This window comes from Castor canadensis, chromosome 7 (assembly GCF_047511655.1).
Source record: "Castor canadensis chromosome 7, mCasCan1.hap1v2, whole genome shotgun sequence".
NCBI classification, from domain to species: Eukaryota; Metazoa; Chordata; class Mammalia; order Rodentia; family Castoridae; genus Castor; species Castor canadensis.
In genome coordinates this window covers 119,171,865-119,191,927 of record NC_133392.1, presented here as the reverse complement: position 1 = coordinate 119,191,927, position 20,063 = coordinate 119,171,865, and the positions used below count along the sequence as shown (strand labels likewise).

The following is a 20,063-nucleotide window of genomic DNA, read 5'->3' as shown; positions in this document are numbered from 1 at the left end:
ACAGAACTTGACTAGTAACAGTTGGAGTAGGCTGGGGCCAGAGGGCAGGGAGGAGGCCCGAGGTTAAATCTCTAAGCATGGCTTGCATACTAATGTCCTGCTACTTCTCCCCGGCACAGAACCCGGTAGGGGTGGGCCGCTACCTCAACACCACGCTGATGGAGACCAAGGACAGAAGGCAGCGATACCGGTCCCTGTATCTGGTTGATCCCAAGCGCTATCCCTTCGACCCGGTCCGTGACAGACTCCTGCAGTGAGTGCAGCTGGAGCACCAGGAGAGGGTCCTAGGGCAGGGAGGGATGACCCTATAGTGGGCTGGAGGTGTGTGTGTGGGGGTCCTTATTTTGGGTACCATAGGAACATGGTTGCTGCTCCTTATACCAGTGGAGAGGTGTTCAAGTTCGAATCCTGGCTCTGCCTCTTAGTGCCTGTGTGAGGTGGGGCATGTTGCTCAACTTCTCTGAGCCCATTTCCTTCAGCTGTCAGGTGAGCAGATAGCTGAGGAGACCCAAATGAGATGAACTGTCTGAAAAGGTACTGCTTCAACTCTGAGTCCTCCCCCAGAGCCCACGGGGTCTGGGCTCTGCCCTGGGTGGTTTCACCCCAAGGAATCTCAGGTTTTTAGTACTGATAATAGGGTTGGTAAAACTCGTTTTGGGAAGTTGTGAAGCCTAAGGAAAAAAAGGTACAAGAAATACATGTAAGCTATGGTAGAGCTACTGCCGTATTTTATTGACCTAAGAGACCATCAGTTGCAATATTATCTCAATTTTAGAAATGCTAAAATGGGACTAAACATGTACTTTAGAATCAAGCATTTTGCTTTCTGGAAATTATGGTGAGGACATGAGGACCTGACGCTGGGGACCAGATTGCTCAGGGAAAACAGCTTTTGTGTATAATTTTTTTAAAATGTTTTCTTTTCATTGAAGTAGTCCTGTGCCTCCTCCTTCTTGATTTCTCCCTTGCTTTGGTGGATTCCTGAGAGAGGGCAGTGGGAGGTAAGCTTTTTGGTAAAGGGCATGCTGGACAATGTTTTTTTTTTTCTTTTATTCATATGTGCATACAATGTTTGGGTCATTTCTCCCCCCTTCCCCCCGCCCTATCACTTGCCCCCCACCCCTCCCTCTTCCCCCCACCCCTCCCTCTACCAGGAAGAAACTATTTTGCCCTTATCTCTAATTTTGTTGAAGGGAGAGTATAAGCAATACTAGGAAGGACCAAGGGTTTTTGCTAGTTGAGATAAGGATAGCTATACAGGGAGTTGACTCACATTGATTTCCTGTGCATGTGTGTTACCTTCTAGGTTAATTCTTTTTGATCTAACCTTTTCTCTAGTTCCTGGTCCCCTTCTCCTATTGGCCTCAGTTGCTTTAAAATATCTGCATTAGTTTCTCTGCATTGAGGGCAACAAATGCTATCTAGTTTTTTGGGTGTCTTACCTAACCTCATACCTCCCTTGTATGCTCTCGCTTTATCATGTGATCAAAGTCCAATCCCCTTGTTGTGTTTGCCCTTGATCTAATGGCTGGACAATGTTTTTATTTTCCCCACCTGCACAGCTGATCCCTAGTCTGGTAGGAAGTAATGTTCTAGGTTGGGAATTCTTTTCCCTCTGAATCTGAAGGGCTTTGTGCCATGCTTTCTGGCTTCCTATAGGGTTATGGAGAAGTCAGATGCCATTCTGGCTTTCTGTCCCTTGTATGTGACTTGCCTTTCTCTTTCTGGAAGCTTCCAGGATCTTCCCTCTGTCCCTAGCATTCTGGAATTTCTTGATGATAGGACTTAGTGTGGTCTGTTTGCATCCATTGCTCTGGGAACTTAGTGGACTCCTTGCATCTAGAAACTCAGTAACTTCTGTTCTGGGCAAATTTGATTTTGAGTTTTTGCCTTTGATTATTTCCTACCCTCTGTTTCCTCTCTTCTCTCATTTATTTATTTTTTAGAAAAGGTCACCGTACTATAGTTCAGACTGGCCTTGAGTTCAAGGTCCTCCTGCCTCCACCTCTTGAGTGCTGGGATTACAGGCATGTGCTATCACCCTGACCTTCTCTTCTCTCTTTTAAATGAATGTTAAATATACTGGAGTATGGGTGGGAGGGACTGGCCATTCAACTGTCACCTCTAGGGCTTTCTCTGGGACCATTTGGCTTCTCTAGAAGACTCCTGGGTCCTGGGTGAGGGTCAGTATGGCTGCTGATGGTTTGGGGAAGGAGTTTGGATAGGCTACTATAACCTGTACCCCTCTTCCTACTGTCTCCGTCCACTGTGCCTGGTCTCCTGCCTACAACCTCTTCACAAACTAAACCTCTGGTTTCCTGTTGTGGGTGAAGAGTTAGTGGGATTGCGTCTAGCTTTCTCTTCCCGCTCATTTTCAGCCATTGGTCTTGGGTGAGCTTTTTGAGATACTGATTACTGATTGGCGCTTCCTGGGCCCTTCTGGGGTTTGGGGCAGGAGCTGGCCTCCCTGCTGCTTGCTTTTCGGCCTCCTGGGCTCTGCAGACCTTCCCTGCACTTTCCATATCCCCAAGCATCTTAACTCTGTCATCCCTAATACGCCTCTCTCTTTCTTGTTTGTCTCTTTTTAGAAAATTCCTTCATACAGCTCTTAGCAGGTTGCAGGAAAGAGTAAGGGAAAAGTATGTATCGTCTGCCTTGTGTGATGGTGATTCATAAGGAACACTTCGCATGCAAAAGCATCTCTCCCCCCCCCTTTACTGTCCAAGGTGCTTAGCCTTACTTTACAGATACGGAACCAAGACCAGAGAGGGGAAGAAGGGCAACAACTTGCCCAAGGTCACACAGATGGCGAGCAAGAGAGCAGGGCTTAGAATCCTGTCCTTCCCCTTTCAGGGCTGGGTCTGTTTTTCATACACCAGGGCCCATGTGGAGATTTGGGGTTCTAGGAAAAGAACCCTGCAGATGTTGCAGGGCCATTCCTCCCCAGCTCCCAAGAGAAGGACTCTAAGGAAAGGAAGGATGCTCTATTCCTTCCCAGCTCTCTACCTTCTCCCCCTGGCCAAAATTACCCCTCACCACTATTCCCACAACCGCACTCAGTCCTGTAAGAGTTATAGGATTTTCTTTGAAACTTGGCTTAGAAGCCTTGTCTGCCACTTACCTCTGTGACCAGGGCATGTTAATGTGCAGACAGACTTTGCTCATCCAAAAAATGAGGGGAGTAACTACCTCGTAGAGTCTGTTACAAGGATTAAATGAGATGATGCAATGAATGTGCTCTGCTCTGTGGATGCTGTTGTAGGAAGGTTACAAATGCCAGCTTCCTTTCCCCTTAGCAATTTATTCTGCCTTGGCAGAATTCTGTGTTTTGTATCTTTATATGAGGGGAAGTTCTTTATAGAGGCCTAAAATGCACTTCAGCTAGGGAAAGAAAATATAGTGACTTAGATCACCCTTATCAAAGATCCACAAGAAGAGTTTTATTAAACTGAAAGTTTTGTAATAGAAGGAGAAAATGGAGATAGGGAGCATTTGAGTTCTGGCTGAGAGGTGGGGAGGCTTTGAAATAGGAGACTAAAAACATTGAACATAACTAGATGGTTCTCCTGAAGTCAAATATAAGACATGGATACTTGTATTGGTAGCATTACTCAGCAGTGTTTGGAGGATCTAGCAAATGTACTAGACAAGAAAAATAAATAAGTATAAATATTGGTAAGGAAAATCAAAATCATCACAACTTATAATAATATATGTATTTACTAAAAAAATCACAAGATGAAAAAATAAACAAGATCGACAGACCCCTGGCAAACCTGACTAAAATGAGGAGAGAAGAAACCCAAGTTAGTAGAATCAGGAATGCAAAAGGGGAGATAACAACAAACACCATGGAAGTCCAGGAAATCATCAGAGACTACTTTGAGAACCTATATTCAAATAAATTTGAAAATCTTAAAGAAATGGACAGATTTCTAGATACATATGATCATCCAAAACTGAACCAAGAGGATATTAATCACCTGAATAGATCTATAACACAAAATGAAATTGAAGCAGCAATCAAGAGTCTCCCCAAAAAGAAAAGTCAGGACCTGATGGATTCTCTGCTGAATTCTATCAGACCTTTAAAGAAGAACTGACACCAACCCTCCTTAAACTGTTCCACGAAATAGAAAGGGAAGGAAAACTGCCAAACACACTTTATGAAGCTAGTATTACATTTATCCCAACACCAGGCAAAGACACCTCCAAAAATGAGAACTATAGGCCAATCTCCTTAATGAACATTGATGCAAAAATCCTCAATAAAATAATGGCACACCAAATTCAACAACACATCAAAAAGGTCATTCACCACAACCAAGTAGGCTTCATCCCAGGAATGCAGGGGTGGTTCAACATACGAAAATTAATAAACGTAATAAACCACATTAACAGAAGCAAAGATAAAAACACTTGATCATCTCAATAGATGCAGAAAAAGCCTTTGATAAGATCCAACACCATTTCATGATAAAAGCTCTAAGAAAACTAGGAATAGAAGGAAAGTACCTTGACATCATTAAAGCTATATATGACAAACCTACAGCCAGCATTATACTTAGCGGTGAAAAACTGAAACCATTCCCTCTAAAATCAGGAACCAGACAAGGATGCCCACTATCTCCACTCCTATTCAACATAGTACTGGAATTCCTAGCCAGAGCAATTAGGCAAGAAGAAGGAATAAAAGGAATACAAATAGGTAAAGAAACTGTCAAAATATCCCTATTTGCAGACGACATGACCCTATACCTTAAAGACCCAAAAAACTCTACTCAGAAGCTCCTAGACACCATCAATAGCAAGGTAGCAGGATATAAAATCAACATAGAAAAATCATTAGCATTTCTATACACTAATAATGAACAAACTGGGAAAGAATATATGAAAACAATTCCATTTACAATAGCCTCAAAAAAAATCAAATACCTGGGTGTAAACCTAACAAAAGATGTGAAAGACCTTTACAAGGAAAACTATAAACTTCTGAAGAAAGAGATTGAGGAAGACTGTAGAAAGTGGAGAGATCTCCCATGCTCATGGATTGGTAGAATCAACATAGTAAAAATGTTGATACTCTCAAAAGTAATCTACATGTTTAATGCAATTCCCATCAAAATCCCAATGACATTCATTAAAGAGATTGAAAAATCTACCATGAAATTTATATGGAAACACAAGAGGCCACGAATAGCCAAGGCAATACTCAGTCAAAAGACCAATGCTGGAGGTATCACAATACCTGACTTCAAACTATATTACAAAGCAATAACAATAAAAACAGCATGGTACTGGCACAAAAACAGACATGAAGACCAGTGGAACAGAATAGAGGACCCAGATATGAAGCCACACAACTATAACCAACTTGTCTTTGACAAAGGCGCTAAAAATATATGATGGAGAAAAGACAGCCTCTTCAACAAAAACTGCTGGGAAAACTGGTTAGCAGTCTGCAAAAAACTGAAACTAGATCCATTTTTATCACCCTATACCAATATTAACTCAAAAAACTAAATTCTCCCAAAATTAATGAACCAATAAAGAAATGGGCAAGTGAACTAAACAGAACTTTCTCAAAAGAAGAAATTCAAATGGCCAAAAAACACATGAAAAAATGCTTACCAACTCTAGCAATAAAGAAAATGCAAATTAAAACCACACTAAAATTCTACCTCACCCCTGTTAGAATAGCCATCATTAGCAACATCACTAACAACAGGTGTTGGCGAGGATTCGGGGAAAAAGGAACCCTCTTACACTGTTGGTGGGAATGAAAACTAGTACAACCACTCTGGAAAAAAATTTGGAGGCTACTTAAAAATCTAAACATTGATCTACCATATGATCCAGCAATACCACTCTTGGGGATATACCCAAAAGACTGTGACACAGGTTACTCCAGAGGCACCCGCACACCCATGTTTATTGCGGCACTATTCACAATAGCCAAGTTATGGAAACAGCCAAGATGCCCCACCACTGACGAATGAATTAAGAAAATGTGGAATCTATACACAATGGAACTTTATGCAGCCATGAAGAAGAACGAAATGTCATCATTCGCTGGTAAGTGGATGGAATTGGAGAACATCATTCTGAGTGAGGTTAGCCTGGCCCAAAAGACCAAAAATCATATGTTCTCCCTCATATGTGGACATTAGATCAAGGGCAAACACAACAAGGGCATTGGACTTTGAGCACATGGTAAAAGCGAGAGCACACAAGGGAGGGGTGAGGATAGGTAAGACACCTAAAAAATTAGCTAGCATTTGTTGCCCTAAATGCAGAGAAACTAAAGCAGATACCTTAAAAGCAACTGAGGCCAATAGGAGAAGGGGACCAGGAACTAGAGAAAAGGTTAGATCGAGAAGAATTAACCTAGAAGGTATCACACATGCACAGGAAATCAATGTGAGTCAACGCCCTGTATAGCTATCCTTATCTCAACCAGCAAAAACCCTTGTTCCTTCCTATTATTGCTTATACTCTCTCTACAACAAAATTAGAGATAAGGGCAAAATAGTTTCTGCCGGGTAGCAAGGAGTAAGGGGGGGTAAGGGAGGGAGCGGAGTGGGGGATAAGGGAGGGGGCGGGGGAAGGGGGGGAAATGACCCAAACATTGCATGCACATATGAATAAAATAAAAATTAAAAATAAATTTAAAAAAATTTAAAAATCACAAGATTATTAATTTTAAAACTTTAAAGCTAAGGTAACAAGTGCAGTAAAGTCTATAAATGAGTAGATTTCTTTTATGCCGTGACCATAACAAATAGAAAACCTACTTGAGAGAGAAAGAAGGCCCCATTCTCATTTTTAAAAAGTGAATGATGAAAATACATTGGAATAAAATCAATAAGGTGTATTTAAATACAAATGAAGAAGTCTTGTATAAACAGCGAGAATACCATGGTCACAGACAGAAAGATTCAATATTGAAAAAATATTTATTGTTCCCTTGTTGTACACATTTAATACAATTTTAAAAAGCAAAACCTCAAAGTGCTTAGCAGAGGGGGATAGGATAAGTGAATACGGTAGTTGCTTCATGAATGTAAGCACGTTTATAACCAGTGGACCAAATTTTCCATCTGGTTACCTTTCTGGATCTTCCAGCTAGGTCTCTTTGAATTCTAGAGTACCTGCCCTCTGGCCATGTGCATCTGAACTCTGCTCCAGTCGGCCATGCTCTGCACCTACCTACCTGCTCCTCTAGGCCTAAGCATTGGCTGCACTATGACTGTGCTTAAAACTTCCTCCCACTGATGTCTATTTGTTGGTACTGGGATTTGAACTCAGGGCTTCATGCTTGCTAGCTAGGCGCTGTACCACTTGAGCCACTCCACCAGCCCCTCTGATATCTATTTGGAAAACTATTCATTACAGCTGAGCATAAATACAAAACCTTCCCTGGTCTTTCTAGAGTGCGTCTCTGTTCTCAGGCTCTTGAGCACGCTCAGGTTGAAGCACTTCTCCCCAGGGCACTGTAATTCCTTCCTCACAGGCCGGTGGCCCTCCCAAACAGAACCTCTGCTCTCCAGCTCCAGCGTCTCGTGGGCACACACAGGAGTCAGTGAATGCTTGTTAAATGATGAGTCAGCTCATTCTCTAATGACATGGGCTGGGGTCTGGATAACTCCATGAAAGGAACACTTAAGAAACTTCCAGCTTGATCTCGTGGAAGTTCATTTTTCTTTTTAAGTTTTTTTTTGCCTGACAAAAAGTTCAAACTTACAGAAAATTTGGAAGGACTTTACAGTGCACACTTCTATACCCACCGCTTAGATTGCATTACTAACATTTTACTCTTCTTGCCTTATGACATATCTTTCTGTCTGCCTGTCCCTCTATCCATCTATTAATCATCTTTTTGTTGTTGTTGGGGATCGAACCCAGGGCCTTGCGCATGCTAGGCCAGTGCTCTACCACTGAGCTATAGCCCCAGTGTAATCAACTTTTATTTTTGGTAAGTTTCAAAGGAAATGTCAGACATCAGTTCACTTTCTTCTAAATACTTTGACATGCATACTGTCTTTTTGGCAATTTAATCTAAAATCCATACTCTTTATTCCTAAATCTAAAATTAAATTCATAAATGTCTGTTCTTTGTAATAATAATAAATAATAATAAATCCCTATGTGCTTGGAGTGTGTGTAAAACATATATGGGGATTTTGTAAGCACTGATTTATGCAGTAACATTAGGGGTGGGTGTTTTTGTTGGAGACAGTTGAAGTTTGGAGTGAGAAGGTGATTTACCAGCTGCTGTTAGCATGTGGATTGGTGTGTGCATTCCTCAGAAATACACTGAACACTTACTATGTGCAGGCATCAGCCTGGTTCCAGGGACACTTTAGCAGTGAAGACAGCCACTCTGCCCTAGAGTGGCTCTCAGCTTCTTGGGGATGCACTCACCCTGCTCCCCACAGCTATAGGGAAGCATGAGAAGAGGGAGGAGGGCAAGGACTCTCTCCAAATGGCCAGATTGCTTTCCTATTCTTTTCCCGAAGCTTTCTGGAAGATGAGACTTGGTGGGAAGGCTCTTTGAGTGCAGGAAGATGAGTCAGAGCTGACCTTCACCCTGACCCATCTTCCTGGTCTCACCTCACCTGCTCGTTCCTGATCACTTTCCATTTACCTCCTAGATATTTGTGCATGCTATTTTGGTGAGAGATTTGCAAGTTTGGGTCAAAAGTGGAACTCTTAGGAAGTTCAACCTGCAGAGTCTCCCTCCTCTGCCCCTGTGCCCCCACTAACACATTTGCTGTGCAACACAGAAGTCAGGTGGTTGTCATAGAGACAACATGGTGCGCTCTCCCTCGAAAAAGATAGGACGTTAGCTCCAAGGGAGGCTGAGTGGGGAGAAAGCTAAATTTCCTCTCTCTCTCCATCCTTCCTCTCCTTCCTTCTTTCTTTTTCTCCTCCATTGGTGGAGTGTGTAGGGGTAGAGATGAGCATATTTCTGGACTGATGGGCAGTGAAGAAGTGGGCATTGCACTATGATGTGATGGGATGTGCTAGAGGCGTGGTCACCCTAAGCATGGGGGAAATGGTGGCCATAGATGGGGACAGGGGTTGAGACAAAACAATGGATGACTCAATTAAATTTAGTCAACACTGTTAGGAGCCAGGGGTCCTGCCCTCAGAAGGTCTAGGCAATTTAGCATCTGGTATAGCCAGATCCTGTTGCGAGTGTGAAATGCAGAAAGACAAATCCCAAGTCTGCCTGGAAAGATGGTACAGAGAGCTGGAGGATGTTCTGGGCTGTCAGCGGGGGCATAGGGGTGACCAAAGCTGGTCTGTTTGGGGGTGGCTGGTAGGTCAGTGGTGGGCATGGGAAGGGATGTGGAAGAACAAAGCAAGATGGATTCTATGGGGTGGTGTCAGCAGAGTCTTGGTGTAAGTCTGGCCTTGCTGACACACACCTGCAAATCAAAGTGCAATTGACACAGGAGGAGATCTTTGGAGAGGTCCACTTTGAAGATGTGGTATTAGGAAATGTGCAAGTCAGTTTCTGATGCTGTGACAAATCAACTTAAAAGAGGAAAGATTTATTTGATCTCACAGTTTCAGAGGTTTCAGTCTACAATTGGTTCACTCAGTTGCTTTGGGGACTGTGATGAGGCAGTATATCATGGTGGAGAGCCTGTGGGAAGCAAAGCTGCCCACCTCGTGGTGGCCATGGAGCAAAGAGACAGAGAGAGGGAAGGAGGGGCCGTAGTCCCATATCCCCTTCAAGGGTCCGCCTCCCAGTCACCTTATTTCCTTCCACTAGGACACACTCTTAAAGGTTCCACCTCCTTCCGATAGGCTGGTGACCAAGTCTTTAGCACATGGCCTTTGGGATAATTTAAGATCCAAAGGACAACAAGGTGGGACTTGTCTTTGCCTCATCATGTCTGAGTTACTAGTTGCTCAGGTAGGGAATCCTTAAACAGTTATGAAACTTTATGATAGACCCTGGAAAATGAGCCCTGGATTGAGGGAGGAACATGGGGTTCTGTTGTTTCCAAATCATGTAGCACTGACAAGTCACACACCTTGTGCCCAGTGGACTACAGCATTTATAGCGTAGGTTGCCGTGATGAGCCTGGACTTTGCTCTGTCCAGGGTGGTTGGCTCAGTGGCTTTTTTCAGATCAGCCTAGACTTCCCAGTCTGATCTGACCTGCTGGAGGCTCCCACAAGTTTGTGGACTTCGGGAGCAGCTGTAGGTCTAAGTCTTGGCTTTGCCATCTCCTATCCTGGTCTATTAAGCAAGACTGTCTTTTCTCAGCTATAGTATGGCAATAATAAAGCCTGCCTCACAGTCCAATATCTGTTAAAGACTTGCCATCCCTCTCTTTTCCCATACCCAGTGTTCCTTAGCAGGGTGCTGTCAGCCTGTGTTAGGGGTTCTTCTTCCTAGTGCCAGACTCAGTTGCCCAATGGCAGGAGGTTAACATTCTGGTGCCTGCCCATAGGTTGCCCGAAGTGGTTCCTAGTCTTTCTGACAGCTCCAAAACTCTCCTGCACATTTTCATTCCCCCCACCCCAAGAAGGACAAGTGCCACCTACAGTTCAACTAATTCAATTCAAGATATATTTACTGGGAGTCATCTCTCAAGTTGTACAAGGATGGATGCTAAGTTTGCCCTTAAAGGGGGCTGTGTGTATAGTGGAAGGAACAGCAGCCTAGGAGGCAGAAAAGCAGACTTTGTGCTTCAGGTCTACATAAATCATTTAAACTTTTTCTCAGTTGGAGTCTACATCTGCACTGGACAGCTATGTTTAAGGCGATGTTTGTATTTCTAAAGTACTTACAGTTGAGGACAGAGCGAATTGGATGGGGAAAACATCCTATCAGAGTTCAAGGATAAAAGATTACATCCAATTTGTAGATTCAGAAATGATGGCCCAGAAGAAGTGGCATCTGAGCTGGCTTTCAAAGTTTGGGTAAGAGTTGGGCTTGGGAAGGCACTTACAACCACTAACCAAAGGTTGACGTGTGCCAAGCACTTACTCAACTCTACATATGTCATCTCTTGTGGGTCTCACAAAGCCTCACGAGGTTTTGATTATTGCTTTTATTACACAGGTGAGGAGGCTGAGTAATTTTCTAGGGCCACAGTGAGTTTGACTGCATCAGTTAGCTATTGCTCTGTGTCATACCATCCTGAAACCCAGTGGCTCAAAACAACATGAACCTATGGGTTGGCTGGGCTAGGATAGTCTTGGATGGAACAACTAGACTCTCTTCCACATGGACTTGCATTCCTCAAAAGTGCAGCCCCGGCTTGTTCTCACAGAAGAGGCTGAGTTTGGTAGGAAGTGTGTGCAAACCTTTTGCAGCCTGAACTCAGAATGACACATATCACTTCTACCACTTCTGATGCCCCAAGCAAGATACAAGGCCAGCCCAGATTCCCCAGAGAGGGAAGGTATACTCCATCTCTTGATGGGAGCAGCCGCAAAGGCACATTGCACAGGGTGCTGACGGGAGCAGTGCAGGCCTGCCCCATAGTGGCAGACTGTACAGTAGCTAAGCGCAGTTGGATCTCTGGTCCAGTTGCCCTAAGCTGTGCTCTTTCCAAATGGATTCACTTCTTCCAGGGATGAGGGAAATATTTAGCACACAGAGAAGAGTATGAGTAAAGGAAAGGAATCACTACCTGGTTCATTGTGGACGTGTGTGAAGGGTGATAGTGGAGAGTAAGGCAGGTGGGGCTGTTTAGTCAGTCCTTGGAGGCCTTGGATGTGAAGCCAAGCTCCTTGGACTTTGTCCTGCATGTGAGAAGTCACAGAATGTTTTAAAAAACTCAAGTTTATAGTAGTATAACTTATGTGCAATAAAATTCACACCTTTTCAGGTATACAGTTCTATGAGTTTTGACAAATGCATATAGTCATTCAAATACTACAAACAAGAGAGTTTTCTTGTGCTGTTTTTGGTCAACCTACTCCTGTTCCCAGCCCAACCCCTGGCAACAACTGGCGTGATTACCATCCTTAGAGTTTTGCCTTTTCCAAAATGTCATGTAAATGGAATCATCCATTTGTAGACTAGACATCTGTATCTTCCTTTCATTTTATGGAGTGCTCTTGAGACATGCTCATGTTTTTGTGTGTCTAGATAGTTGGCTCCTTTTGATGCTGAGTTGTATTCCAAAGAATGGATGTGCTGCAGTTTGTTTATCTGCTCTTGAATTGAGGGACATTTGGAGTGTCTCCAGTTTGAGCAACTTTTTTTTCTTTTTTTTTTGGGTGGTACAAAAGATCAAACCCAGGGTCTCATACATGCTAGGTAAACACTCTACCTCAGAGCTATATCCCAAGACCAGTTTAGGAAACTTTTAATAAAGCTACTATGAATACATGTATACAAGTCTCTGTGTAGACATAAGTTTTCCATTTCTCTTTGGTAAATATCTAGAAGTAGGATTTTTCCGGTCATTTGGTGAGGACATTATATCTTCATAAGAAACTGCCTGCTGCTATTTTGAAATGGCTGTATTATTTTGTATTCCCACCAGCAGTGTACGAAGGGTTTAATTGCTTTGCATCCTTTTCAGCACTTGATACTGTTAGGGTTGTTGTTCTTTTTCCTATTCTTCTTCTCCTTCCCCTGCTCTTCCTCCTCCTCTTCCTCTTCCTCCCCCACCTCCTCTTCTTCCTCCTCCTCCTCCTGTGCTGGGGTTGAAACCCATGGCCTGGTGCATGCTAGACAAGTGCTCTACCGTGAGACACATCCACAATCTTGGTTTTTTTGTTTCTAATTTTAGCCATTCTAATAGTGTATTTCATTGTGGTTTGCATTTACCTTTTTCCAATGACAAGATGTTGAATGTCTTTTCATGTACTTCCCCATATCTCTTTGCTGAAGTGTTTCCAAATCTTTTGCACATTTAAAAAAAATGAGTTTTTCTTTTTTTTTCATTTTTCTTTTATTATTCATATGTGCATACAAGGCTTGGTTCATTTCTCCCCCCTGGGTTTTTATTTTCTTATATCAAGTTTTGAGAGTTCTTTATATATTCTAGGCATATGTCTTTTATCTGACATGTGTTTTGCAAATATTTTCTTCCATTCAGAGGATGTTAATGGGTAGTAACTCTTGTGTTTTAAAAACGTACTCTGGGCATTATTGGGTGGGAGAATGGAGTAGAAAGGGATAAAGACAAGGAGGCTGTCTTCAGGACCAGATAAGAGATGAGGCTCTGGGTTAGGCCAAGGCAGTGGGGCAAGTGGGACACAGAAGAAATGGAGACTCATTGGATGGTCTCTTTACTCTGGTGACTCCACCTTGCCTCCCTCCCACCTTCCTTCTTTCCTTTGACCAAATTTATGGAGCACTGTTGCAGTAATCTGCAGCACTATGGTGGGTTTCTGTTATCCCAGTGGGGAGGAGGACGACTGAGAAAACACTCAGGGAACAGATTCAGAGATCAGGTTCAACTTTAATGTGTAATAAGCAGCAGTTAAATACTCTGTTTAGAGGAAGTTTAGCAGGTTCAAAAGTTTACTAGGTGCACAAGCAAGATTTGAGGTAACACAGACACCAGCCTGGGCCCCTAATGGTCAGAGTGTTTATGCAATCGCCTCCATTGCAAGCAAGGCTTTATCGCAAGTGAGCAGGTTGCTCTACTTGTTTTCAGCCAGGGCAAGATACAATTGCCTTAACTCTTTCCCTCCTGGACCAGTGTGGCTGCTTGCTTGGGAATCCTCCACAGAGCACCTATTAAGCACAGGGTGACGATCGAGGTGTGAGAGAAATCCAAGGAAGAATCCAAGTCTTATCTTCATGGAGTTCACATCTTGGTGGGGAAGATAGACAATAAACAAGTGGGTGGGCTAGGGCTGTAGCTCAGTGATGGAGTGCTCAAGGCCTTGGGTTTGTCTGCACCACCAAAAAGAAGGAAAAGAATGAAGTGCATAAAGCATGTAACGTAACAGCTGGTGGATGCTGTTGGACATACGCAGTGTGGGTTCCTATGGGAGTGCCACCTTCCAAATGGCTCACGGGATGGGCACTAGAGTCCTCAGGCGTTCCACTCCCAAGACAGAGGCCAAGCAGTGGGAGGCACATGGGGTTGAGGTTAGGAACTCCAGGCCTGGATTCTGGCCCTGACCCTGGCCTTCAGGGTGATCTCAGGCAAGTTCTCTCTCTCTGGCCCTCCATCTCCTCCCAGGGTTGGGCTGAATGATATTTCCGGTGCTATGATTTTTTTACTGGAAGTTCTTACAAACCAACCAGGGTGCTCTGCTAAGCGAAGTAGTGCTAACCAGAGGGTCTCCCCCTTAGAACGGGGCCCTTTTGCTGTAAAAGGTCTGGAGGTCGCGAGGTTTGGCCTCTTACCCAATGTCGGATTCCTTGTGAATTGTAGCTGATAGGCTGTTGTGGACAGCCCTCCAAGACAAGGAGCCTTCTGCCTTCCAAGGGATGATTCCAGTTTTTCTTTCTCTCTGTCTTTTTAAAGGGAAAGGATCACACCTTTTACGAAGGGCAAGTGCCATCCAACTGTGGATTACAATTCGGATCCTACTCCTTAAAGCCACATAGGAAGGACAGCCTATGATGACCAGAGGGGCCAAAGCCTGAAGATGAATCTGGGACAGGAGAATGGGAGTGGGAGAAAGCATGCATGGAAATGCTAGAGAGAGGGAGAGGTTTGGAGGGCTGCCTTTACTGGAGCCATGTGCCCGAGGTTACAATGTCTGTTGGGATAGCTTTTGTTACAAGTGATCATTTGTCCTGAGAATTCCAATCAGTGATGCGAATGCGGGAATCAGATAGTAGATAGACCCAAGTGGATGACTCTCTGCAACTTCTCTTCTTCTAAAGCCACAGTGATGGCACCCTGCCCACCGAAGGCCAAAAGGAGGTGGCAGAGTGTGACACAAATCATAACTCAGCCCTAGGCCTCCAGGAACACCCCATCTCCAAGCCAGAGCGATTCTGGGAAGCTCATCAGAGCCTCATACTAGGAGGAGTGTCTAGCCATTGGGAACAGCCAGCTGTACCCGAGTCTGTCCTGTAGGCGCCCCAGTGTAGCCCAAAGGTGGGTCTGTGGGGTTTGGTGACAACACCCTGAACTTTGTCCCTCACTGTTGCTTGGCAGTGAGAGATTTGGTATGAGGGAGTAAGTAGGTTGTCCCTAGAGAAGAGGAGCCCAGGACCCCAGAGTCAGCCACAGAACTCACATAGCGATTAAACATTGCAAACACCCTTTTCAGAGCATGTCTTACTGAAAGCACTTGCTTTCTCACTTGTGACAAAATGGCTGTGTGGAAGACATAAAACTGTCTTTATTCATAGGCAACAATATCATCTATGTAAAAAACCCGTGGACTCCTCAAAAAGCTGCTAGGTCTGAGAAACCAGTTTAGAAAGTTACTGGAAATAAGATCAATCTATCAAAACCAACTATTCAGGTATAGCAACAAAAATTGGAAATTTAAAATATTGTTTGCAATAACATCAAAACTACGAAGCACCTAGGTACAAATTTGACAAAAGAGATATAAGATCTATACACTGAAAGTGAGGAAACACTGCTGAGACATTAAAGAAGGCATAAAGGGGACCATGTTCATGGACGAAAAGACAATATTTTCTTTTTGTCTGTTAAGAAATTGATCTATAGATTCAATGGTATCCCAGTGGGTTTTTTTTTTTTGGTTTTTTTTTTTTGTGGTACTGTGGCTTGAATGCAGGGCCTTCACCTTGAGCCACTCCACCAGCCCTATTTTTGTGAAGGGTTTTTTGAGATAAGGTCTTGCGAACTATTTGTCCAGGCTGGCTTCAAACTGCAATCCTCCTGATCTCTGATCTTTGCCTCCTGAGTAGCTGGGATTACAGGTGTGAGCCACTGGTGCCGGGTCCAGTTTTTAAAGTTGACAAGCCAGGGAGCTGGCAGAGTGGCTTAAGTGGTAGAGTGCCTGAGGTCAAACTCCAGTACCACAAACAAACAAAAAAACCCAACACAACAAAACAAACCTGATAAGCTGGGACTGGGTGTGTAGGTCAGTAGCAGAACATTTGTTTAGCATGCACGAGGCCCTGGGATGGGTCCCCAGCACTGCACACACACACTTGACAAACTGATTCCAAAACATATATGGAATTGTAAAAGACATAAAATAGCAAAAACAACTTAGAAAAAGAACAAAGCTATATGAATAACACTACTTTATTTCCAGAGTTCTTAAAAAGCTAGAGGGACCAAGAGACTGTGAAATTGTTGCCAAAATAGATCAAACTATTGGAGTAGAGAATCCAGAAACCAACTCACATATATATGGAGAGGTGACTTTCAACAATGGTGCAAAAACAATTGGTGGGGGAAAAAGTCTTTTCAACAAAAGACTGTGCTGGAACTATTGCATATTGATATACAAAAAGGTCAATTATGTTCAGTGACTTCCATCATGTACAAAAATTAATTCAAAATGGATCTGTGATGATCTGAAACACAGAATATACTTGGTCTTCATCCCATTCATGACACACATCTCTTAAAATCCTCCAACTCTCCAGTGGATTTTTTTTTTTTTTTTAATTCTTGGGTTTGAACTCAGGGCCTTGTGCTTGCTAGGCAGATATCCTACCACTTGGGCCATACCTGGAGCCCCTTTTTGCTTTAGTTATTTTTCAGGAAGGTCTTGCATTTTGGCCCAGAGCTGGCCTGGACTATGATCCTCTTACCTACATCCTCCCACATATTTGGGGTCATTGGCATGAGCTTATGAATTGAGATGAGGTCTTGGTAACTTTTTGCTCTAGCTGTCCTTGAACCAAGATCCTCTCAATCTTTGCCTCCTGAGTAGCTGCCATCACAGATAAGAGCCATCATGCTCCATCAGTAATGTCTTTTGGTGGTTGGGGGTCCCTAAACTACTTTATGATGGGGACTGGTCACCATAAAGACTCTGGAGGGTTGGAAGTTTCAGTTCCCAAGGAGGGGAAAGAACTTGATCATTAATGGCCAATAATATAATCAGTTATGCCTATGTAATGAAACTCATAGAAACCTAGGACTAGGTTTGAGGATTTTCCAGATACCTGAGCATGGGGTGGGGGGTGGTGCCTGGAAGGGTGGTGCACCCAGAGAGGGCATGGAAGCTTTTTGCTCCCTCCCTTGCTCCCTGCCCTATCCCATCTAGACCATGATCCTCCTTTTATCTGGTTGGTGATCTATAGCCCTCCTAACATCCTTTGTGAAAAATGGGTAAATATTTTATAAATGTTTCCCTGAGTTCTGTGAGCCATGCTAGCAACTTAAGGCAACGATTGTTCTCTTGGGCCTCTAGTTTGCTGACTATAGACTTTAAGACAGCTCAGCTTGCATAGCCATGTGAGCCAACACCTTATAATCAGTGTGTTTCTTTGCAGAACCTTGACTAATACAACACCAGAACAAAAAAAGCCCCATCATAATGTTTATTGATTTCCATGTTGTAAATGAGTGATTTTAGGCTACACCAGAGTCACTCAGTACGGAAGTGGGAAGAGGTGTGTACAACAGCTCTTCAAGTCTGTACAAGCCACTCCCAGCACACCACTGTTCCCTCCACACACACAAACACACACACACCTGTTTCACACTCCTTTAGGCTTGTGGGTGAGGCAACTAGGAGTTCCAAGGTCACACACGAGTTCTCTACTTCCATGAGTTCAGGCACTGAGCGGATGGCTAGCCTGACCACCTTGTTCTTACACCCTCCTGCACATGGCCAGATTAATAGAGCAAGACAAGGTCCCTTAAGCAGCCCTCTTGTTCCTTCTCTGGCTTTGCCACACAGGTGTCAATGTCTAGTCCCTGGCCTCAGGCTCAGGAACCCACTGCTTTGAAGATCCAGAACTGGAATTGGAGGAAGAGCAGCAATGTACAGACTGTCCAGGCCAAAGCCCCAGCCCCACTCACTAAGGAGCTCTGGGCTTGACTCCTAGCATCAGCACAGACAGGAAGGGCCCCATTAAATAAATAAATAAATATTCCTTGGACCTACTCTAGGGAAGTCCTTGGGGAGGAGGGTGATGGGCAGAGCAGGATTCTGTCATTTCTAAGTTGTTTGTCCCAACAATTTGCCATCATCAAAATACCATCTTCCAGAGCTCAACGAAGCTTCACCATCTTTACACAGCATCCAGGGCAGTGATGGGTGAACATGTAGGCTAAGAGCTGTGTTGACAGAAAACCAAGAAGTAAATTTTTGGAATCTATTCCATATAACTTGTATAGTGCATTAAGGCTTTTCCAACACTTTGGACATTCATAGCTCTGGCATGAATGTCAGTGTCTGCACACTGCCTGGGTGGGCTGAGTGTCTGGTTGGGAAGGAGGGGCCCCTCACTGAAGGAACTGCTCAAAGCATAACACCCCTCTGACTCCTGAGGGACTCCCTTCTGGGCCAAGTCAGTGAAGTAAACCCTGACCACCTGAGAGCAGTCCCCTCTTTGCTGTTCCAGATCTGGAGGGTCATATCCACAGGCACGTTGATGTGACTGACGATAAATCTGCGTCCTTAACTCACTGACAGTCTCAATGTGACTTTCAAGCAACACACTTGACCTTTCTTGAGCCTCACTTTGCTCATCTGTAAAACAGGGGAAACTGGCCCTTTTTGGTTACAAGATTGTGAGGATTAAATAAAATACTGCATGTTGTGTGCTATTCAAATACAGGTGTACCACCTTAAATATTAAATATTTTAGGGCTTAACCTGCAAAAGCTCTTTTAATGAATACTGTAGTTTGGATTGGGAATGTTCCCAAAGACCCATGTGTTAAAGGCTTGGTCCCCAGCTTGGCACTGTTAGAAGGTGGTGGAACCTTTAAGAAGTGAGGCCTAGTGGGAGGCATTTAGGCTATTGGAGGCATGCCCTCAAAGGGGATTTTGGGACCCCAACCCCCTCCTTTTCTCTTGCTCCCCAGCTTGTGAAGTGAGTTTTAATTTGCCACATGTGTTGCTCACCACAGCCCAAAGCAATAAAGCAGTTGATCATGGTCTGGAACCTCCAAAACAGAGTCAAATAAACTTTTTCCCTTTATAAGCTGATTACTGCAGGTATTTTCTTAAAGTGATAGAAAGCTAACACAAGGAACACAAGGAACATTCTCCTTTAAAAAGAATACACAAAATATGATTTGTGAAATTGAATTGGAAAAGGAATTTCCCAAAGGGATCTTTGCTGATAACGCTGGAATGAGACAATGGGAAATTGTCCAACATGCATCTTCGCATTTGTATAAAACTATATAGCATTATACTCAGCTCATACTTCTGTTGACTTAAGCCTCATAATTGTGTGGCAGTTGGGGTGAGCTATAGCTCACTTAGTATAGCTGCATACTAAGTGTGCAGAGGCTCAAATACAAGAGAAGTTTATTGTCTGCTCCATGGGAGCAGGGATGGTGGGAAGCTCTCCACACAATGACTCAGGGATACAGGATTTCTGTTCAACCTAAGACTTTCTCACCATCTATGGTGTTTTGTCATTTGCCTCCAGCTAATGTGAAAGTCAGAATTCATGTGGACTTTCACCACTTCCCTTCATATCCACTTGAGAAAATGCTTAATGTAAGGATGCATCTGAGTGCAAGGGAGGCTGGGAGATGCAGTCTAGCTGTATGCACAAAGGGAGGAATAAATTTTGGTAGACAGCTAATGGCTTCCACCAGTTGACTGCTAAGAATAATCTGCTGAGGATTAACTAGATGTTTGCAATCAACTGACAGCCAGAACTGCAGTCAGATATCCTGATGACCGTGTCGGGTGCCTTAAAAGACAGTACCCATCCTGATCTGAGCCACTGTCATCTCTCACTGCAACTGTGCCTCATTGGTCTCACAGCCTCCCCTCTACTCTCCAATACCTGCTCTCTTCTTTGTAGAGGGACCTTATTAACACCTGGGGACAATGACAGAAAGATACTTGTCATTCCCCATGTTCTTTTAGCCTCTGTCCATGGGTACTTGGATTTGCAGAGGCTATCTGAGCTAGGAAGCTGCACAGCCTGCACCTGAGCCCAGTTGTGGCTCCACACTGTGGTCCCCTGAGCAAGAAATGACGAAGG

At 43.8% G+C, this 20,063-nt stretch overlaps 1 protein-coding gene across 1 annotated transcript in view; it reads left to right on the top strand.

Moving 5' to 3' along the window:
- Positions 1-15,955, top strand: part of LOC109693819 (ciliary microtubule-associated protein 2-like) — a 33,467-nt gene extending 17,512 nt beyond the window's left edge. The window contains exons 9-10 of the mRNA XM_074080019.1: positions 120-253; positions 14,465-15,955. Coding sequence (XP_073936120.1) covers positions 120-253; positions 14,465-14,537 — 207 coding nt within the window. The 3' untranslated portion in view covers positions 14,538-15,955. The remainder of the gene's footprint in view (positions 1-119; positions 254-14,464) is intronic.
- The last annotated feature ends 4,108 nt before the right edge of the window (positions 15,956-20,063 follow it).